The sequence below is a fragment of the Mustela putorius genome, unplaced genomic scaffold, assembly GCF_011764305.1.
Source record: "Mustela putorius furo isolate JIRA1106 unplaced genomic scaffold, ASM1176430v1.1 tig00000095_pilon_pilon_pilon, whole genome shotgun sequence".
Taxonomy (NCBI): Eukaryota; Metazoa; Chordata; class Mammalia; order Carnivora; family Mustelidae; genus Mustela; species Mustela putorius.
The window spans coordinates 4,756,582-4,780,040 of record NW_025421280.1 but is presented as its reverse complement, the minus strand read 5'-3'; the positions used below and the strand labels follow the sequence as shown (position 1 = coordinate 4,780,040).

Below are 23,459 nucleotides of genomic sequence, written 5' to 3'. Positions count from 1 at the left end.
AAAATAAATTTTAATTCATCTCTTTTTTGCACTGAAATATTCTGAATAGCAAGCTACTCCACTCAAGTGAAACTCATAATTTTAGAAAACCTAAAGGAAAAGTTTTTTTTAACGCTACATGGTTAATAATTAAGACTGATTCAAAGTTATAAAAAAAGAAACTACAAAGTCAGGAATCAATGGTAATAGCTAATAGAAGCTCATATTAAATATTTATTTGATGAGTAAATCATTTGCAATGACTGTTATTTACAGACATTTCAGGAAAATTTCCAATACCCTTACCCTTTTGGAATCATAAGTTTTCAAATGTATAACATCATAATCTGTAAAGGCTTTCCAGGTGTCAGAGAACAGGTCACCGTATCCATAGGAGCTCTGCAAGTGGAAACAAAAGAGGTTAGGGCAACCAAAGTCTACAACGTGAATTTTCAAAGGGCAACAAAATACTTGAATCAGCTTGATCCTAAACAAGCTCATAAAATTCATGGAAGAAAAATGGATTTTCATCTTAGGCCTAGGACTGAGTGTGATGCAATGTCATCAGAAATAATCACCCACAATTATAATCTGAGTCTGTTAAAAACATTTTGTTTTTCTACCCTATCCTTTTATATACTCATCTCTCTAAATAAAACCTGTGTGGGGTTTTTTCTCCTGTGAATCTTCTATCTAAATCACAGACACACAACATACACAGACACCACCACTTGTACACACTTGGGATATTTTCAGTGAGCAGATATTATCAGGGTAAATGGAATACACTTTTGAAAAGAAATTTCCCAGTAAGAAAATGCTTTGAGGGGCACCTGGGTGGCTCAGTGGGACGAGCCTCTGCCTTCGGCTCGGGTCGTGATCTCAGGGTTCTGGGATTGAGCCCCACATCGGGCTCTCTGCTCAGCGGGGGAGCCTGCCTCCCCTCTCTCTCTGCCTGTGTCTCTGACTACTTGTGATCTCTATCAAATAAATAAATAAAATCTTTTAAAAAATAAAATAAAAATTAAAAAAAAGGAAATGCCTTGAAAGTCCCAACACTAAAATATGATGAACATTATCCTATGACATGATCTCCCCATTCACTAACGAGTAACACGTGGAAACACCCCATTAACATTAATAGTAATGGGGCGCCTGGGTGGCTCAGTGGGTTAAGCCGCTGCCTTCAGGTCATGATCTCGGGGTCCTGGGATCGAGTCCCATGTCGGGCTCTCTGCTCAGCAGGGAGCCTGCTTCTCTCTCTCTCTGCCTGCCTCTCTGTCTATTTGTGATCTCTCTGTCAAATAAAAAAAAAACAAACATTAATAGTAATGATAATAATAATAATAACTTATTATTATTATAGCATCTTGCATATTTCCTATATCGTTAGCACTTAAAATGAACACGCCACAAACTTAATGAGCTAGGTGATATCACCATCCCCATTTTACAGATGAGGAAACTGAAATACAAATTTAAGTAATTTGCATAAACGGTAGTGGTGCTTGTGTGTTTGCAGGGCTGAGATTAAATCCAGTCTGCTTGCTTCCAGACTCAAAGCTCTTAATCTCCATATAGTGGTTTGCCTCATAGCAGGAAGCAGTTCTTTCTAGTACATTTACTGAATGCATTTCATTTTTGAAAAGTAGAAATTAATTATGTGTTCCATCAGTAAAAGGAAGGAGATCGATTTATTTAAAAATGGTATAACTTAGATTGAAAAATTCAGCCAAAAGAAGTAAGAACTATGCATTATAAGACAACATTCAGGGTCTACAGTGGGCTATACATTATGTTCATGTCTTTTCATCATTATTGCCTTCTTTTTTTCAGGTTTTGAAATTTTTATGTTGCACATATTAGAGTTATTTCAAAGTTACTGAGAACTGTTCGATGTAGTGATAAAGAAATTTTTTTCCCCTTCGATGTTTCTCCAGCACCATTCTAATAAAGGCCCTTCTCAAAACAATCAAAAATGAAATGTCCCTATTCTGGCTCAATAATAAATACAGGGCAATTAAAAGAAGTGATTCTAGATAGTTTCTTGCGATAAAGTACTTCAGATAAAATAAGGTACCTTTGAAAGGAAAATTTACTAATAAAATATAGCAATCCTGACTGATCCCTTTTCAGGGAAATCATGTATTATTCAGGAAAACCACCTCTAGAAGCTTCTTATGCATATCCCTCAACTTCAAATTAACTGCCATAGGGGAGAAAAGAACTTCCTTCTAGCCTCATGTTGACGAATATTTGGGTATACTTTTTTTTTTTCTAAGATTTTATTTATTCATTTGACAGAGAGAGAGACACAGCCAGAGAGGGAACACAAGCAGGGAGAGGGGGAGAGGGAGAAGTAGGCTTCCTGCTGAGCAGGGAGCCCAATGCAGGGCTCGATCCCAGGACCCCAGGATCACGACCTGAGCCCAAGACAGACACTTAACAACTGAGCCACCCAGGCGCCCTGTATTGGGGATGTCCTTAAAAATGGCATAAAACTTCCTCCTGTGTAGGTCTCCAACTTAAACATGCTCCTAACCTATGACTTAGAAATTCTACTTCTAGGAATGTGTCCTACAGAAATGCTGGAATGGGGATATAAAGACACATGTCTACGGAAAGGATGTTTACTGCATTTTCCAAAATGGCACAAAAATGGAAACAAACAAAATGTGATAGTTGTGGGACCAGGAGCACATACACCCACTGAGGCGCACATCGAATATCCAAACATCCATAACATTCACCGAATTAATTACCATGTAACCACTAAAAAAAAAACCAAAAAAAAAAACCCTAAATGTACCCACTTGGAAAGATGTCCCTGATATAACATGAAATTAGCAAATACAAGACAGCATATTTTCTGTAAGGGTATAATAGAAACACACCTTTACACAAATTTTACTGCATCCTTATGCAAATCCTTATATAAATTTTGGATAAGGATATACTTATATTTGCTAAAGTCAAGTCTTGTTGAGGATTCATACATGTGAACTGTGGTTAGTCGCCTTTGAGGGAAATGGAGTTGGAGATGAGGAAGGAAAGGAGACTTTTTACTTTTACTCTTTTTTTTTTTGCACAACCCCATGACTTATTTATTTTATAATTGGAAGTTTGTACCTCTTGATCCCCTTCATCCACTTTCCCAACTTCCAACTCCCTCCCCTCCAGGGACAGGGGAATTTTCTTAAACAAAACAAAAACAAAACAAAACAGTGGGGGCACCTAGGTGACTCCGTGGGTTAAGTCTCTGCCTTCGGCTCAGGTCATGATCTCAAGGTCCTGGAATGGAGCCCCACATCGGGCTCTCTGCTCAGCAGGGAGCCAGCTTCCCCCCTCCCTCTCTCTGCCTGCCTCTCTGCCTACTTGTGATCTTTCTCTCTCTCTCTGTCAAATAAATCAATAAAATCTTTAAAAAAAAATATTTTATTGATTTATTTGAGTGAGAGAAAACATGGGGGCAAGAGGCAGAGGGAGAGGGAGAAGCAAGCTCCCCAACAAGCAGGGTGCCTGACTCAGGACTTGATCGCAGGACCCTGGGATCATGACCTGAGCTGAAGGCAGATGCTTCACCGACTGAGCCAGCCAGGTTCCCCGATAGACTTTTCTTAACTTTACATACCTCTGTTTGGTGTGAACTCATTATAAACAGGTATTATTTGCATAATTAAAAGTAATCATAAGCTATGCAACTACTCAGCACAAGAAAATGTGGGAAGTCTGCAGGAAGTCCCCTTTTATTCATGGCGCTTCTTAAGATCAGCCCTGCTGTGGCCAGAAACACATCTGCGGAGGGTCCCTCTGTGCATCTCTGCAGGCTGTGGCCTTGCCCATCTCAGCAAGGAAGCCGTGTGCCTGAGGACTGGAGAGGATGACAGGGAAGGCGTCCTCCAGGGACACTTTGTAAAAAGTCACTAAGACGCGAACAGCAGGCCACAGCCAGTGGCCCCTCTTCTCTCAGCTGCTCTGCCCCGCCTGGGAGGCTCCGCCACTCACTGTGGGAGGTGTGTGTCCCTGCCTTCCTGAAGGCTGCCCTGTGGCTTCCTCCAAGGCCTTATCAGCAGAAGAGAAAAATGAGCAGCCACACAACACTCTAACACTGTCATCATCCAACCTACAGTGTCCGGTGGGCCTCGAGTCTGGAGTAACCTGGCAGAATCATTTGTCCCAAGAACCTGACTGAGCAACTAGTGAAGACCGCTCTGACCAAGGATGCCTGGGGGGCTTAGTCAGTTAAGCTTCTGCCTTCGGCTCAGGGTCCCTGAATGGGGCTCCCTGCAGAGCAGGAGCCCCTCCTTCTGCCTGCTGTTCCCCTGCTTGTGCTGTCTGTTTGTCTCTCTCTCTCTTTCTGGGGGGAAAAAAAGACCTCTCTGATGGAAGTATGGGGTTGAAAGTGTACGCACACCAAACCAAAGGAGATCGGTCACAGCAGGGGGGCCAATCCGCTCAGCTAAATCCATCCTGCCTGGGCCTGCCTATCGTGGCCATGATGCCCTCACGCCACGTGTCCAGTTAACGGAGTAACCTGGGACTTCTATCTATGGTGGCCAGGCTTTCTACCTATGCCCTCCCAGCGGGTGCAGAGAAGGGGAGTTTAACTTAGTTTAACTTACTTTAACTCAGTTTAACTTAGTCCACTTGAGGAAGGCATGGAAAAACATGCCACAAGGTATAAGGAAGCTTCTGGGAAAGTGTCTAGAAAACTTTCCATCAGCTTGATAGGATCTGGAGGGAACCAGGAAGGGAGGAGACAGAGCACTATGGTTCCAGGGCACAGGACTGGCGTCTCACTGACCGACGAGGGGCCCTGACTTCACCCCTCACGGCTGTGCTTTTACAACAATGGCCTGAGGCTCAGAATCTCAGCTTCCTCATCAAAATAAGCTAATAAAAATCCTGCTTCACAGAGGGTTGTAAGTATTAAATGAGATACCATGGAGTGTAATTTTTTTTTTTTTTAAACACAACAACCCTGAGTTAATCATGCAGGGCTTCTGAGAGCTAGTGACCGTGGGCTAGAAGCACTTGCACAGACAGAAGAGGAGAAAGTGACCGTTGTGCCCTTTGCTCACAGAAACATGTTCAAGAACAGAAACTGTGCCAGTCACTAAGCAGGCACACGAGAAGGTAATGGACATCCTTGCAAAGAAGAAACTAAAAAGAGAGAGTCTACATGTCAAGAATTATAGACCAGTTCTCATCGGACTTCAGGTCTATGGAGCAGGGATAAAGAAAACCTTTCTACGTAGCTTTACTATGAGCCTTGTATCAGTGAAAAAAGGGCATTCATGAAACCATTTCCCCTTCTGCAGGAGAACGTGACCTTCAGTGACCTGGCTGGCTCTGCTCTCGGGAAAGGAAGACGGCATGTGTCAAGTGTGTTTTTGGTAACCCTGCGTGTGATTTAAAAACAGCCTCGACAGGTATGTTCCATATGGACTGGGAAAGGCTACAGTGACTCTTGGAACTGGCCGTCTCTTGTGGGGATCCTGGGGGCTCTATCAGGGCAGCTTGTGCTGGAGATAGTGGCCCCCGTGGGATGTGAGGTATCGGTACCTGGATCCCAGCCCCTCACCCCTGAGCTGTGCTGTTCAGGCTTCTAGAAGGACTCTCCCTGGAAGAAATGTCTGCAACCGTCCTGCCAGCAAGCTGTGGTCCCCTGCGGGAACGTTCATGCCAAGAGGAGGTGCTATGAGCATCTTGTGAGCTGGAATGTCTAGGTCAACTTCCGATGATCACTTGGTGGCTGTCCCAACTTCCCAGTTTAGGCAACCTGCCATGTACACCATAAACCCCTTGTTCTCTTTGTCATTGTCACGGTCAACGTGCAGAGCACATGTGCTCTGTGCCAGGCACTGAGACTAGCTGCACACTCTACAGTTCAGCCTCAAAAGGACACTAGCTAGATACTAGAATCATCCCATTTCACAGTTGGACAGACTGTGACCACTTTGGGGGTTACCCTGGCAGGTGGAGCAGGATATGGGAAGAAGCATGGAAAAGGCAGGCAAAGAAAAAGAAGGGAACAAACACTGCTAAAAACAGCAAAGCAAAGAGCAGGTGTAAACATAAAGCCATTTATACGTTTCATGTTTTATGTCTAAGAATTTATGTTTATGCCTAAGGCTTTATGTTTACACCCAAGACTCGCCTCCGTAGTGAGATGACACACACGGCCCAATGCGTCACCGAGCGAGTAGCAAAGGGAAGCAACAGTCAACCAAGGGCCGAGGGCAATGGCAGGAGGCCACACGGCTAAACAGAGGCACACTCTCCCCACGTGGTTCAGGTGGGGGGGTCAGAGAGGTTAAGCAAATGACAGTCTTCCCACGTGTGTCTCAGATCAACACCAAGCACGCATCTCTGGGGCTCCACCTGCCCAAAGGACAGAAATCGTCCACCGCCTGATTCAAAAATTCAAAGAACAAAGGTATATGCACACAAACCTATCTGCCTATACATTCGTGGATACGTTCGTGCAGAGACACATTCACACCCATCTGCATGTGTCTACAGGTGTGTATATTTCAATCTGTTTGTCTTAGAAAATCCCATTTCCCCACATCAGAGCCACACATCCACCAGGCAAAAGACAAAAAGCCAGGCAAAGACAAAGCTGAAGCAGAGAAGACATTCTTACTTACTGTGTCCCACATCACGATGTATACGTCTGTGCTGAATGAATTATTGATGTGCTGAGTGATATAAAGATTGATAAAGTCACAGAAGTGGTGATACATGTTCACACCTAGTATCGGAAAAAAGAAATCTATGTTGATTAACCCCAGAGAGCAAAGGATTCAACAATTTTTATTCTACCCCACCTATTTATGGTGTGATAGACTTTTAGCTGAAAATAATTGGGAGGAGAAAATTAAGAGTTTTCTCTTATTTCTCTTATTTCTACAGAAGGATCTGTACTTGGATAATCCTCAATTAACAGATGATTGGGTTCAAAAATTCACCTTAGAATTGGCTATTTAGAAATCAGGAATGTATTTTCCCATATACACTAAAGAACAAATGATCAGTAAATTCCAAAAAAAAAGTAATAGAAGTCTATTTAGCTCAAAATGGGGTAGAACTATAAGGCCAAGAAGACTAAGTTTATTTTTTATGATCACTTTAAAAAATCGATTAAGCAAGGGCACCTGGCTGGCTCAGTGGGTTAAAGCCTCTGCCTTCAGCTCAGGTCATGATCCCAGCATCCTGGGATTGAGCCCCGCATCAGGTTCTCTGCTGGGCAGGGAGCCTGCTTCCTCCTCTCTCTCTGCCTGCCTCTCTGCCTACTTGTGATCTCTGTCTGTCAAATAAATAAATAAAATCTTTTAAAAAAAAATCAATTAAGCAATATCTATTTATCACAGAGATATCAACAATGATGGCACTATTAACATTCTGGTATTTTTCATTTCTGTCATTTTTTTCCCCTTTTCATCGTGATTTATAGCGTTGCTTCTTGGGAAAATATTAACTATCATTTAAAAGGGCTCGGTGTCTCATGTTCTCATTGAAAGAGGATAAACTTTGGAGTCAGAAGAACTGAGCTGAACCCAGCTGAGCCATTCATTCATTCATGAGCTGGTAACGTCCCTTTCTCTAGGAGAAACAGGAAATCTTTATACTTGGGCAGCAACTTTGTTAGGAGACACCCAAAGATTTTATGCCTCAAGGCACCCAGCCCCACACATGCCACACAGTGAAACCACAGTGAAGACTAAAGATGACCCAGATGCTCCTGGGTCCAACAGGGGGAAGGAGAGTGTGGGTGCAGCTATTTCTAAGCTGGTAAGCCCGTCATTCCAAAGAAACCGAACATGCGTTCTTTTGACTGAGGTTTGCAGGAGCCAGTGTCCAACCTGGCAATACCCCAAACTAAACAGCCTGAAATTCCAAGAACTGACATGTCACACACGCACTTTAAAAGGTCAGAAAATATTGGCTGGATGAAAAACGGTGACTCTCAAAAGCAGAAATCACGGCATATTGTGACTTCCCTCCCACAGGGAAAATAATGTTGTGTGCCCAAAAACAAGAGTAAAAGATCTTCATTTTCAGTCCGTGAGGTCATTCTGCTGTATACCCTCAAGGTAGACAGGGCTGCAGGTCAATTACATCTCAAGGGAACAGAAAGAGAAAAAAGAAAAGAATCCTTTGTAGATTGGTATCTTGGAGGAATAATCTGGAGACGACTCCTTTCATCATTCAGAACCACCTGACAAAGAGCGTATTTTCCGATAAATGAGAAAAAGAGAGTTCTGCAACAACATGTCCTTATTGGTGGGTAAGCACCCAGCACACATGAGCTCCTTCATGTGTCATCATCCAGAAGGTTCTCGAACAAGGACTGGGGAACTCAACCAGACGGGCGCTCGGTGGTGCAAGGACTTATCAAGGAGGGAGAAAATGCATGCTCGAGAATTGCGCCCCCAAGTAAGTCATGTTCTATAAAACGCTCATTTCTCTCGTGGGCAAGTCCATGCGGAAAGGGAACCAGGATGAGGGTGTAAGTCAGAAAAAAGAAGTAGAGTTTCTAATATAGGAGAGGAACAGCAAGGGTCTACACTGGCCTATTGTTCCCACTTGACACACTTTTCTGCCTGCATACCAGCATCCAAGTAACAGCTCCAGAAAGCAGGTCACAGCATGTGCTCCGCCCCTTTCAATTTGCATATTCAAGAAATGAGCCAGGACCTCACATGCAGTATTCTTATTGGCTCTCATTTCAAAAACCTCCACTTGTCTGGGTTTCTGAACCTCAAACGTTGTTATATAAGAATTAGGGCTCCAGGAGGCAGAGCACATTAAAAATAGCATCAATACATTATCGCAGTTCTGAACTAATCATGACAGAGGGCGCTCCATATTTCCTGGGAAGTCCGATGTCTGGTGCGTGTGGACGCGGCACAGCAAGCCTCATCACTCGGGAGGAGACAAGCAAGGCCGCGGGGCCCATGGTATTCCTCTCCAGGGTAACTGTCTCCCCAAGGGTAAGCCGTGCTGGCGAGCTGAAAGTCACAAGCTCTAAGTGTAAATGGGAAAATAATTCTAAATTTAAGCCCCCACCCCCAAGAATATACTGCCATGCCAGCTTGCAGAGGCATTTCAGTCATGGAAACGATGTCAGGAAGTTGCCAGAAGAGCTCAGTGGGCATTCCTTTTCCACCCATGGTACACACGTGGTTTTTACTCTTAATTTTTTTTCTAACTCAGCACAATGCAAATCAAGTGATTAGAGAAACCGGTTGGTGTCAATTTCATTACAGAAGGTGCCCGTGTATATATAGCTTTTTCTCTCTTTTGATTCCGAATCATTTGATATAAATTTGAAGGTTCCCTCTAAAATACCAAAGGTATCAAATCATGGGAAGTTCAAAAGAGCTCACTTCTTCAGAGAAGAAAGCAAAATCCAAACCCACTATTTCATGTCCCGCAGCCTCCCAGAAAGTCACAGGAAATTACTATGTGCACATATCAAAAAAGGAACAAAGCCTCATTCACCAATAACTAAGTAAGGGACAAATTTAACTTCCCACCTGCGTCCAGTTTCATGAAATAGGTTGGTTTTTCAATAACAACATCACATTTAGCATCTTCTAGAGGTCTGAAGTTGAGCTGAGTATAGCTTTGTAGCTCAGCAAACCTGGAATGATGAATAGAAGACGGTTTCAAGGGGCTCCTCCTGAACTTGCGACTGCAACACTGTAACTGAGGATCTGTTCATTACCGGGATTTTCTTACTAGAATATGCTCTTATGAAGACATGTGGAACTTCTCCAACATACTAACATTTCTATAACTTGACATCAAATTTTAGCTTTAGCTCCTTAGCTGAGATGAAGAACAAAAATGATTTTAGGGCACCTCGGTGGCTCGGTGGGTTGGGCCTCTGCCTTCGGCTCAGGTCGTGCTCTCAAGGTCCTGGGATCCAGCCCCGCATCAGGCTCTCTGCTCAGCAGGGAGCCTGTTTCCCCGCTCTCTCTACCTGACTCTCTGCCTACTTGTCATCTCTCTCTCTGTCAAATAAATAAATAAAATCCTAAAAAAAAAAAAAAGTCCTTTTAAAAAAATGATTTCAAATGTCAGCCTCGTGTGCAAGATAAACTGGGCATTTTCTAGACAAAGAAGAAATTTACACATAGACTTGACTAAATACTCTAACATTAAAGTGGGAAGATGCAATAAGACTTCCTGGGATCTTGTGATCGACCTCTTGGATGCTGAGAGAGATGACATTCCAAAAGTTACTGAGTACCTTGGGAAGACAGCACACAGCTAAGCTTGCCAGAGGAAAGTAAAGTCTTTTTCTCAGAAAATGTCTTTGGAGAACACCAGGGTGGCTCAGTCACTAAGCGTCTGTCTTCAGCTCAGGTCATGATCCCAGGGTCTTGGGATCGAGGCCCATATTGGGCTCCCTGCTTGCCAGGAAGCCTGCTTCTCCCTCTACCACTCCCCCTGCTTGTGTTCCCTCTCTCCGTATGTCTCTCTGTGCCAAATAAATAAAATCTTAAAGAAAAATAAATAAATAATTGGGAAAAAAGAAAATGTCTTTGGAGACCACATGGCAGTTTCCCTCCATATAGAAGAAGACAATCTTTGGTCTTGGCACGTGCCAAGAGGTATTTAGAGTTGACCTAAAGACTGTAACTCTTCACCTTTGAGACCACAGCTGATGTAAAACAAATATCAAACAAACCCCTTTAAAATACACACAATGCTGAATTATTGTGGTGGTTTCAAAATAATGTCCACAAATTCTTTGATACTTCTCCCTTCAAGAGGTTGAGATTAATTCCCTCCCCTTAAAGGTGCGCTTAGTGATTCACTTCTAACAAATAGAACATGGCAGGAATGATGGCACAGGACTTCTGGGATTAGTGTATACAAGGAGGGAAGCCTCCATCCCAGGGCACGTGCTTGTCTCTCACATGCACGCTTGTGCGCTCTCTGGGAAGCTATGCTGTGAGTAGCACTAAAGGAGAGGCCCATGCGGCAAAAAGATGACCCCTCTAGCAAACAGCCAGAGACAAACTGAAAGTGATAACATAAGTGAGCCTAGAAGCAGAATCCCCAGGCCGGGTTGAGCCTAGAGATGGCTACAGCCCTCGTAGGTAGCTGCTCCTGAGTCAGGGCTACTCAGCTACACGATCGCCAAATTCTGACCATCAGAAACTTTGTGAGTAATAATGAAGTGTGTTGTCTTCAGCTGTTAAATTTTGGAGTGGTTTGTTATCCAACAGATAATGAATAAAACTCTACCCTTGGTTATATCTTGGAGTAATTTGTTCCACGGCAATAAATACACCTTAGAGAACTTCCACCATGTGCAATCAGATATCGAAATGTACTAGGAATCAAAAGTTCCATTAGAATGGAAGAACTCCGTACTGCAAAACTCTGTTAAATGTTAAAAAGAAACAACAGGCCCAAAATGGAGTCACTTATGCTAAGCCTGTGTCACCAAACCAAGGCTTAATTGTTTACCTTAATTACAGTTTCAACCTTCTCTAGGAATGTAGTCTTAACCAGCCAGTCGATAATTTTCTGGTCTGCACCAATGATGTTATCTGCCACAGAGACCCTCCCTATCCTCCACAGGAAGATGAAGTGATCTCTCCTTTCCTTGTCTCTGCCCCCTTTTGCCAAGAAGAGTGTTCCATTTTGTACAGCTCCTGGAGCTCCTCTCTGTTTGCTAGATGGGATACTGACCAATTTGTGAACTGCTGAATAGAGCCAGCTAGATCTTCAAAGTTAGTCAGCTGAATTTTGATCTTCAACATAAGTTAGGGAAGATATTACACCGTAGACTATAAAATGCCATATAGATGTATGATAGATTATTATCCTGAAGGATCTGCTTAGCCTGAATGTTTGACCTCATTAACATTGAATAAGAGTATACTATGTGGCCTGTGATATTGCCATTTATAATAAGATAAATACATATTCGGGTCTTCTTTCCCTTTTACCCACAGAGAGGTCCTGAAACCCTTGGAATTTCCAAGTGATAGGAGCCTGAAAGGTGTCTTTTGTTATGCTAACGAGGCACTTTTTGCACTCCCTAAGATTGGGGACTGGTCGCCAGGAGAACCAATCATGTGCTAGAGGGTTGGAGCTTTTGGTCCCACCCCACACTTTAGGGGAATAAAGTGGCTGGAGTTTGAATCAATTGCCAGTGTCCAGTGATTTAATCAGTCCTGCCTGTGTAATGGTCAATGATTTAATCAATCATGCCTATGTAACGAAGCCTTCATAAAAACTGAAAAGGAGAGGGCTCAGAGGGCTTCTGAGTTGGAGATGAAATGGAAATACAGAGACAGTGGGGTGCCTGGAGAGGGTATGGAAGCTCTGCACCCCTTCCCCCTACCTTGCTCTAGGCGTCTATTCCATCTGGCTGTTCTGAGTTGTATCCTTCCACAATAAACTGGTAGACTAGTAAGTAAAATGTATCTGAAAGATATCTGAGCCAGTCTAGCAGATGAATCGAGCCCAATCTATAGCCAATTGGTCAGAAGCACAGGTGATCACGAGGGCTTGCAACTGGGGTCTAAATTCTGGGACCAAGCCCTTAACCTGCGGTATCTGATGCTGTCTCTGGGTAGATGGTGTCAGAAATGAGTGGAATTGTAAGATTTCTGGCTATTGGAGAATCACCTATGGGAAACCTGACACACAGGTTAGAAGTGAGTGCTCAGCTTTGAATAAAGGGGGACAGCAGGACATCTTTGGGATGACAGAACAGTTCTGTATCCTGATTGTGGTAGTTCCTGCATGCCTGTGGATATGTGAAATAAGTTTCATACAACTATGTATCCAAGATAAAAATTTTAAAAGGGTGCACATAAACACTGGTGAAATTTAAATGTGTTTAGTTAATAATACTGTACCAGTGTCAATTTCCTGGTTTTGACCATTGTGCTAAGGTTACGTAAGATGTCATCATTAGAGGAAGCTGAGGGAAGGGTTCAAGGGGAACTCCTTGTATTATTTTTAGATTTCTATAAGCCCAAAACTTTTTAAAATAAAAAGCTTTTTTTAGGGGCGCCTGGGTGGCTCAGTGGGTTAAGCCACTGCCTTCAGCTCAGGTCATGATCTCAGGGTCCTGGGATCGAGTCCCGCATCGGGCTCTCTGCTCAGCAGGGAGCCTGCTTCCCTCTCTCTCTGCCTGCCTCTCCATCTACTTGTGATTTCTCTCTGTCAAATAAATAAATAAAATCTTTAAAAAAAAAAAGCTTTTTTTAAGTACCCTAATTTCTTAATTCCTAAAAATAACAAATCGGACCACAGAACTAGCTTATTATTAAAAATGTTTTAAGTCGAAATGTATCCTCCAATTTATATACAGTTCAAAAAGCTGATCAGAGGGGTACCTGGGTGGCTCGGTAAGTTAAGCCTCTGCTTTCAGCTCAGGTCATGATCTCAGGGTCCTGGGATCGAGCCCCGCATCGGGCTCTCTGCTAGGCAGGGAGCCTGCTTCCCCCACCACCCTCTGCCTGCCTCTCTGGCTGCTTGTGATCTCTGTCTCTGTCAAATAAATAAATAAAATCTTAAAAAAAAAAAAGTTGATCAGAGGTGTTGAAACTCAGGGTAGGGTTTACAACTATGAAGAGGAGCCTGGGGTGCTCGTGGAGCCCAAGGCAGGGTTCATCCCGGGACCCTGAGATTATGACCTGAGCCGAAGGCAGAAGCTTATCTAACTGAGCCACCCAGGGGGCCCCTAATGTGTATTTCTTTTAAAAAAGTGTTCCTAAAACACATGTACAATTACAAGGAGTTAATAAAAATTCATTTTTGAACTGATTTTTTTTCTTTCATTAGCAATCAGTTATTCCTAGATCATACTTCCTCGTTTTTTTTTTAAAAAAAGATTTTATTTATTTATTTGACAGACAAGAGATCACAAGTAGGCAGAGAGGCAGGCAGAGAGAGAGGGGGAAGCAGGCTCCATGCTGAGCAGAGAGCCCGATGCAGGGCTCGATCCCCGGACCCTGAGATCTGACCCAAGCCAAAGGCAGAGGGTTTAACCCACTGAGCCACCCAGGCACCCCACTTCCTCCTATTTTAAAATACACATTTAATTCAAATACAACTTATAGAGTCACTCTGTAGCTACCACTTCCTTGAAGCTCATGTCAAATTCTCCATAAATAAGTAAAATTTTCCATTCCAAAATCCCTTTCTGGGGTGCCTGGGTGGCTCGGTCGGTTGGGCGGCTGCCTTTGGCTCAGGTCATGATCCCAGCATCCCGGGATGGACTACCACATCAGGCTCCCCGCTCAACAGAGAGCCTGCCCCTCCCTCCCCTCTGCCTGCAGCTCTGCCTACTTGTGCTCTCTCTGTATCTCTCTGTCAAATAAATAAAGTCTTTAAAAAAAAAAAAAAAGAAAAGAAAAAACAAAATCCCTTCCAATGTGCCAAAAACAAACGCAAATATTTTAGAAGCATGTTTTAAAAAAATAATAATCTCACCAAGACTGCAGAGGGCTTTTGCGCTGACCTTGAGACGTCAACATTCGCGTGTCCAGTGCACAGTGTCCTCCGATTTCACCACTCTGGAGAAAATCTTCCTTAAATCTGGTGGGTGACCAAATATTAAGCTGAGTTTGAGAAATTTTATCACTACGTAAGCACATGGGCTGTTAACTAAGGTGGCTTACCGATTTCCAAAATCAGTGTGTTGGAAGAATTTAACTCGATTATAAGGGAATGTTTCAAACATACACAAAAGGAGCAGAATGGTACAGAAACCCGAGGGACCCATTATCCAGCTTTGCAATGATCCACTTGTGGTCTGACTACATCTTGCACCCTCTACCCATTCTCCAACCTCATCGCCATTTTATTATGAAGCAAATCCAAGGTCTATCCTTGGACCTGGAAATATTTCAGAATTTCTGTTAGGTTTAAACATCAACCACTTCCATACCTGTCATGGTTTCTCTTGATGTTTCTTAAATCAAGATAGAGATTGGCTGCTCTGCAGTACTGAAGGTAACGGGAACACACCAGACTTGAGTCATGCTGAATTGAGGTGGAACAAAAAGAAAGAAATAACTCTGGATACTAACATTTCAAGGACATTCTCAGACTTGCCAGGCAAGTTCACAGTATGTCCACCTTCAGGTTGAATCACACAATATGAGAACAGCTTCTTCTTTTTTTTTTTTTTTTTTAATTTTTATTTAGGGGCACCTGGGTGGCTCAGTGGGTTAAGCCTCTGCCTTTGGCTCGGATTATGATCTCAGGGTCCTGGGATTGAGTCCCACATCGGGCTCTCTGCTCAGTAGGGAGCCTGCTTCCTCCTCTCTGTCTGTTTGTCTGCCTACTTGTGACCTCTCTCTCTGTCAAATTAAAAAAAAAAAAAGTTTAAAATTTTTATTTAAATCCAATTAGTTAACATAGACTGTATTATTACTTTTGGAGGTAGAGTTCAGTGATTCATCAGGAGAATAGCTTCTGAAAGTCTGCTTGTGTGGATGGGTTTTTCCCCTCTCCAGCAGACTCTGGTCAAGCCTAGTTTTGCCAGTGTGTATGCACACTTTTAGGTTACTACAAAGAACCTGCAAGTGTTCTATTTATATCATCTCAAACTTTAAGTCTTTTTGTGTGGTTCAGTTCAGTCTTCTTTAAAAAGAAAGAAAAAAAAAAAGCACTCAGAGCCATCACTAACCCCATAGCAATGTGGAAAAAGCATTTTTCAAAGCCAAGCCAAATGAAACAAAGAAGAATGCACACGTTAAGAGACATTAAAACAGACTGGAAGGGCACTTTGCCGATTTTAATAAGACATGCTGTCTCTAAACCATAAAGCTTCTGGGAGTCCCAGTCTCCACTGCAGTAAGAGGGCGATGTTTTTTAAATCACTGAAATAAAAGAGCTTAAGAGTCAACTACCAGAGCCTGCTTCTCTTTTTTCCAGTGTGCTTTGTGCCAAAATAGGGACAGTTTCAAAAACTTTTATCCGCTGTGGCTTTTATTTATAGATTTAAATGCCATTTTATTGTTTTCCCATAATTCCCAATGAACACAAGATCTTCACCTTTACCCGCATGGGGTTTTGGAATCGGTCCTTGGTAAGGGATCAGGCTCTGACTGCACAAAATCTATGAAGGTAGATCTTGGCCAGGAAAGATTCTAAATACTGCCTTGGACAAAGTATGCAGGGTGGGGCTGTGGCTCTCCCCTTGCCCCTTCCACATCAACAGGTGGACTCCAGCCAGACTATGCAACACACACAAAAAAACGTATGTAAGGGCACCCAGGAGCAGTACGGCCTAAAGCCACACCTCCCTCCTTCAGGGTTCATATAGCTCCCTATAATTGCTTCAAGTTCTATTATGTGATAGCTCCAAAAGCACTATATAGAGTGGGCGCCTGGGTGGCTCAGTCGGTCAAGCGGCTGCCTTTGACTCACGTCATGATCCCGAGGTCTTGGGATCAAGTCCTGCATTGGGCTCCCTGCTCATCAGAGAGCCGGCTTCTCTCTCTACCCCTCCCCCCAGCTCATTTTCTCTCGCTCTGTCTCTCATAAAAATAAAATTAAAATACTTTTAAAAAAGCACTATAGAGCATATATTCAGTTCCTTTTTTTATTTTTTAATTTATTTTTATTTATTTGTCAGAGAGAGAGAGAGAGCGAGAGAGCACAGGCAGACAGAGTGGCAGACAGAGGAAGAAGCAGGCTCCCCCCTGAGCATAGAGCCCGACACGGGACTCGATCCCAGGACACCAGGATCATGACCTGAGCCAAAGGCAGCTGCTTAACCAACTGAGCCACCCAGGCATCCCATATATTCAGTTTCTTAATCAAAGTGAATTAAGAAAAAAATTTGTTTTTCATTTGCTCGATTGCCTGGAGATAAGAGGCCCCCCCAAGACGTCAGAGACTAGACCAGGATTCAAGAACACCGACTGATAAGATGCCTTAACAATAAGTGCTTACAATCCTAGGGACCTTTAAAAACTGGGACCCAGGTCCCACATTGAGCATTTCTACAAGCAGAATGAGCATTTTTATAAGCTCAGATCTTCCCAGCCACAAGCTATGACAAGGGCATGGCTTGAAGGGGAAAGACACTGAAACACAGAAAGGCTGGGTGCTCTAAGAATCAGGTTTTGAACACTACAGTGTAGATGGAACCTGCTCTTCTCCTGACTGCCCAAAACTGGCTCTTGGCAATGGGCTTGGCTTACACACTGTGCACAATGCATTATGGTTGGAAGGCCACAGAAAAAGATCCGTATCCCAATTCTACATGGACAAGTCCACCGAGTAGCTGTGTGGTCCTGGAAAAGTCACTTCATGCTTCTGAGGAGCCTGTTTTCCTCTGTGGTCAAGTGCTATCAGTACTACCTACCCTGTCCATCTGCTGCAGGGCTTGTAGAAATCAAGCTACCTAGCTGGAGGAAAGCTTTTTGCAAACTGTAAAGTCCTAAGTGAACACAAAGTGGTCTGGGGTCCACAGGTGCGGCGGGTGGGGGGGGTGGGTCGGTGATGTATCATTTGTCCTGAACTCTTTGTGAGGGAATTTGGAAAGATGCAGCTTATCAATTTCTCTTCTTTAGCATAATGTGGGGGAGGGGTGGAATTCTAAACCTAGTCATATTTCAACAGCCCCATAGTAGGATTATCTTGGTTATATGTGTGAAAATGATGAGCCGGTTTCCAAATGAAATAGAAGGACTTATTTTAGAAAGTTAAATAAAAGTCAAAGCCAACGAACACCTGAGTAAAGCTCCTTCTCCTGGAGCCATCTATCTTGTTTTTCCACGATAATCTAAACACTCGGAGTATTTGAAAGGAAACACCCACCGTTTCCTTAGGCTGGCAGAGCACAAGCAGTTCCTCTAGCCGTTCTCCTGCATATCCAAAGTCAGCCTGTTTCCAGAATATGTCCTGGGCAGATTCAAGGGTATCTGTCCTATTTGCAGTCAAAAAGATTCCATGGAGAAAGAAAAAAAATAAAAAAAGATTCCATGATTTTTCTCTTTTTACCTTTTCTGAGCCTTGAGTTTCCTTTTTAAAGGTTAAATTACCAGAAGTCTGTCATTAAGTTTTTTAACCATCATAATCTTCCTATAACTCCCTTGCTACAAGAAAATACCAAAATAAGTTATTCATAGACTTACTTTCTTATGCTAAAAATACACAACAGAAGTGTATGATGTTATGGTCATATGGCACTGAAGAAAAGGAGAGAAAATGAGCTACTAGTTACTGTATTTTCTCTACTATGCTAACATTGCAGGTATTGGAAATATTAATTGTATTTCACACTCCCTTCCAGAATCAAGAGGAAACCACCGAGTTATGTTTTTTGTATTTTGGGGGGGAAAATACTTTCTGGTGATCCACATTGTTTTCTCTCTCTGGCAGAGGAAATAACAGATATTCCTGTGCGGGGTGGCAGGAGGGTGGGGAGGCAAGTCAACTTGAACTCATGACTGTGTAAGCAAATTAATATCTAAAGGAATGAATATCTAAAACCAAAGAGTCCAGCTGGGAGGTGGAGCATCGGCAGACAGGACAAAGAAAGATGATTTAAAGAGGAGAGGAGTCCATCTAGAAGCTTACCATCCCATGTCGACATAGGTGCAGATAGGGTAGCCAAACCTGAACTCTGGTCTGCAGGATTTCTCATAACCCCAGCAGTATTTTAGATTTTCTAAGTGTTTCTAGAACACAAAATGTGTACATTTAGACTGGTCTCTCTTCTTCTGACATTTAGAAAGAACTCTTCAGGTTTTTCCATGAAGAAAACAAAATCTTCATAGAACTTTCATTCTCACATCTTATAATACATATTCAAGAGATAAAAGGAATTAGAATAAATCCTAAGTATAAGAGTCTCCAAGTTCTCAACCACAACAATCCTTAATCATCACTCCCCCACACCGCGTCTGGGCCCCAGCGAAAAGCATGGGCTTCCCATATACTACCAAAGAACACTTGAATTGGAATTTCCTGAAGGAGCTTAATGAAACTGCCTTTCTCAGGGAGCAAAGTGATCCTAAAATCAGTCCCTAAAGGGTCGCATAAAATGAAATTTCTATGATCAAATAATCACCATGAAATTAAATGGATCAGCAAATTTACTCATCAATCATGAGCGGCAGAAACGCCACAAGACTTGGACACAGCCGTGGCTGTTGGCCGACACTGCTCTTCTGCGAGACCCAGGAGCAACACTGGTCTGACTCCTGGGTCTCCTTCCCCATATGCTTCCTGAACCAGCACCATGGGAAAGGAAGTTTCTCACAAGGCCCAGCTTTGATCTCTGAGACCTCGTGAGACGTCTTAATGGGCTCCAATTGGAGGCTTTCCCAACAACTCTAAAACAGAAGGAAGGCCAGAGTAACTGCCATAATTATGTGGAGACAGGGGCGGAGGTGTTATTACTAAAATTAAATGCTAAGAGACCCTCTCAAGGGCAGTTGAAGAAAAAAAAGAGGTGTGAAATTCTCTAGTTACTTTTAACAAGACATTCCTGGCCAGATAAAATCTAATTCCCTTTGTTTATAGAGTATACAAATAGTATTGGCTGACAGTGTGTTTCATGAGGGACTGAGATTTAAAATTTTAGTTGCGATTCAGATTTTAACTCTCAATCTTGCAAATGGGATATAAAGCAAAGTTTAGGCATTTGAAAGCACTAGACGAAATGCAAACAAAGTCTTATAGCCACCTTACAGAATGTTACCTCCAAGTTCAGGTCATAAAGCAGAGCCAAAATCCTTTTAAAAATAAGTAAGAGAAGAAAAAATGAATACCTACCTTATAAGGACAATATGAATCTTTCTTACAGGCTGTGGCAATATGCCTATTATTGTGCAAAAAGAAGGGAATGTGCTCCTCGGGCAAGCGGATACTGGCATAGTCGAACAGAGGTTCGCCTGGAATGCTATCAGCCTTGGGAGGAGCCTCATCTTGGCCACTCAATGAAACACCATGAAGCAATATTCCAAGGACAAGCAGCTTTAACATAGCAACCACCAAACCTAGAGATCATATTGAAAAGGTTTTTGTTAAGACATATCCTTTAAAAGTCAAAGGGATCAAGGGCTCAGTATAAGGACCACGGAACCTTGCTACATCACTGAACAGCACTCCTTTGTTCCACAAATATTTATCGTGCACCTGTTCTGCTCCAGGCACTGCGTTAAGAGCCAGGTACACAGGGGGCGAACAAAACCAGGCCCTTGTTCTGATATAGCTTATACTCTTTCTCAAACTTTCTCACTAAAGGGCGAGAGAGCGAATATTTTTGGTTTTGGAGGCCGTACAATCTTAGAGGCAACTACTCAACAGTGCCCTTGCCACGAAAACAGCCACAGCCCATCATAAAGAACAGGGGAGGTTGCATTCTAATAAAACTTTATTTATAAAAATGGGGCAAAGGCCTTGATGTGACCCCAGTCACATATCACTGATGCCAGAAATAAAGGAGGTAATATGACAGGCAATATAACACAGTGGTTCAGAACATGAACTCGGAAGCCAGGCCACCTGGGTTTGAATCTAGCTACAGTTTCTCGGCTGTATGATCTTGGCTGCATGAGCTGTTTAACCTCGCTGTGCTTCTGCTTTTCTAGCTGTAAATGGAAATAATAATAAACCTTTGTCGTAGGGCTATTGTGACTTAAATATTGGTAACATATTTAGAGGTACCTGGCATATTAAATGCTGTATGAGCATTTACTGAGTACATGTTTAAACCCACGTGGGACGGTGGGGAAAGGAAGAGGTTGTTAACTACTATTTGAGCGGAGACCTGAATGGTGAGGAGAAGGAAAATCATGCCAGGGGGAGGAAAGAAAAGACCGTGCAATAGCTCTGGGTAGATATGTATCTCCTGAATAAAAACTGATAATCATGGGGCACTGAGGGGTTGGGGGGGGGCTCTGTTCATTAAGTGCCTGTGTCTTGATCTCAGCTCAAGTCTTGATCTCAGGGTCATGAGTTCAAGCCCCCCGCTGGGCTCCATGGGCCTACTAAAAAACAAAAAAACAAAACAAAAAACTAAATAAGTAGAATTGTACATGGGTTCCTTCTACGTGCCAGGTACTGTTCTAAGTACAAAGGATGCGGCAATGAACGTGCAGCCCAAAACTCCTTTCCCTTGTAAAGCTCACCTTCTAGTGAGTGTAATAACATTGGTAATAACTATGTAATAACACTGTAATAACTATGATAACAGTAATGACAACTCAGAGAACTTGGAGACGGTGCCATTGATCTATCCCCATCCTGCCTTAGCAACGTGAAAGAGATCATAATCATCGCGGACCTTACTGCGCGTCTAATTCACCCCATAAGGATTAAATTTTGTGGATTAGAATTCTCCTATGTATCCCAGACAAGAATTGTGCCAATCTCGGTTCACTTTAGTAGTATTATTTTGCTCTAGGGAAAAAAAAAAAAAGGTGTTCTTCCCACCGAAGGATAGGACCGTATGCCACATGAGCTACTCCCCAGCAAGATCTGCAGTCACTGGGGCATGTTGGAAAAACCAGCTTTCAGAATCAGCCTTCACCGACTATGTCTAACGAAGATGGGGCCTTCAGAAATAAACTGCTATGTTTAACCCAGCCTAAAGTCCCAAGGCCGAGGCTTCATAACCAAGAGTGTGGACACTGAAAAGGAATTCTGTTCCCCTCCGGAGTGGTAAATATCATGGCTTCTCTTCTTCATGGCTCCGAAGAGTATATTGTTACCTGTTGGAAGGGTGATCTGAATTCGTACTTCAGTTAGGACTCTCACCCAACAGTGAGTTGATGGTGATCTTACAAAATTTAAAAATATGCATTAATAGTAATAGTGTCCTAATGGAAACATTTACTTCTTTAATTATCAGAACCACACAGAAGCTGTTGTGATGCTTCAGGTATCTGAACTCTGCCAGAAATGAAACACAGTACCTTAAAAGGATGCCAAAGCAGACTTTATCATTCAGGTGATATTTTTGGATTAAAGGAAATATTAAGAGAGAAAAAAATTTAATGAGATAACCTCTGAGCACAAGACCTGGCACTTAGTGAGACATTCTGACTCATAGTGTGCTTTCTTTTCCCTGGTGAACAGCAGACTTCGAAAAGCAAAGTTACAGATGCCCCTCCCCACACTCACTTAAACTAGATTCTAATGGTATGCAGAAGGTTAGGTCCATCAACCGCTACAGGCCAAAGGGACACTCTGTGGATAAAACCTTCCTAGAGGGGGGCGCCTGGGTGGCTCAGTGGGTTAAAGCCTCTGCCTTCGGCTCAGGTCAGGATCTCAGGGTGCTGGGATCGAGCCCCCCATCAGACTCTTTGCCAGATGGAACAACATTCCTAATTCTCATCCTATTAATCCTACTCACTGAACCATACGCTAGCTGAGCCTTCCTTTTTACTCCTCCAGCCTGACCATCCATCCAACAGGCAGGCTGGCCTATTTTCTTGACTCATTCTTTCCAGTAATAAAGTCATTGTTATGACTAAGTCCTGACCTTCAGTTCTTCAAGTCCACTGTCCTTGACTGAGCTCTCGCTGAAACTAAACCCACGGATCCACGGAGAAGGAGTAACACTTCAGTCATGGGAAAAATCTGAAGTCTCCGACCAGAAACCAGGCTTTTGCAAAGGGCACGTACCTGCTTGCATAGGCTAGAAGGGGGTAGCTGCTGGAGCATGAAAGCACAGCCCCCCCGGGGCCTGGCAGAAAGCGGGTTCGGGTGCGCAGTCCTCTTGCAAGGCTCCCCCAGGGATGGGTGGGTGCACTTCTTTCGCAGATGGAAGCTGGAGCTCGGCGCTGCTTTCCCTTCAGCACAAAGCAACCTGCTCCTTCCCCTTCTGGATTCCCTCCCCGATTTCCTCAGGCCTAAAAGGTGGAGGAGGGAAAAGGGGGAAAAAAAGGGAGAGCCTGAAAGAGGATGAGAGCCCGAGGCTGACGGGGACCAGAGTGGGTGAGATGGGGCAGGGCTCCGTGCCTCAGATCTTGGGAAGTTTAAAGAAGATAGTGGACAAATGAAAAGTTGAACGCGTTCTGAGACCCACAAGGACTCCCAAACGCTCGCCCGCGCGGGGCCCACGGGTCTCACGGTAGGCTGAAGCAGGGGGTCGGAAAGGGCTTGGCTGTCCGAGATGCCGAGGGGAGGTCCACCAGCTGGGTGGCCAGAACCTCAGTCAGGGACGCGGGGCGGCGGCGGCGACAGCGCTCCGGCAGCCACCCCGCCGCGCTCGGGGTCTTCACCCCAGGCGCCCGCGGGGCTGCGCCGGGGTCGCGAGGTCCCCGCACGTCGCCCAGCACCCTGCGCCCGCCCACCTCCACCCAGTCCCCCGGCGCCGGGGAGGAGCCGGGGGGAGCGGCTTCGCCCGGGTCTGGCACACCGACCCACGCGGCGCGGGACGGGGAGAGGGGCATCCTTCCCCGTGGTCGGCGGGCTCCCGGGAGCCCCGCGCGCCGCTGCAGGCAGCGCGAAGGGGCCGAGCGCCC

At 43.9% G+C, this 23,459-nt stretch overlaps 1 protein-coding gene across 1 annotated transcript in view; it reads right to left on the bottom strand.

Moving 5' to 3' along the window:
* Positions 1-22,744, bottom strand: part of EOGT (EGF domain specific O-linked N-acetylglucosamine transferase) — a 36,088-nt gene extending 13,344 nt beyond the window's left edge. Inside the window, exons 1-9 of the mRNA XM_045077931.1 lie at positions 22,618-22,744; positions 19,762-19,985; positions 18,562-18,662; positions 17,800-17,908; positions 14,915-15,009; positions 14,458-14,562; positions 9,525-9,631; positions 6,633-6,736; positions 286-378 (exon numbers count right to left, since the gene is read on the bottom strand). Of these exons, the coding sequence (XP_044933866.1) occupies positions 286-378; positions 6,633-6,736; positions 9,525-9,631; positions 14,458-14,562; positions 14,915-15,009; positions 17,800-17,908; positions 18,562-18,662; positions 19,762-19,985; positions 22,618-22,627 (948 nt within the window). The 5' untranslated portion in view covers positions 22,628-22,744. The remainder of the gene's footprint in view (positions 1-285; positions 379-6,632; positions 6,737-9,524; positions 9,632-14,457; positions 14,563-14,914; positions 15,010-17,799; positions 17,909-18,561; positions 18,663-19,761; positions 19,986-22,617) is intronic.
* Between the last annotated feature and the right edge of the window lie 715 nt (positions 22,745-23,459).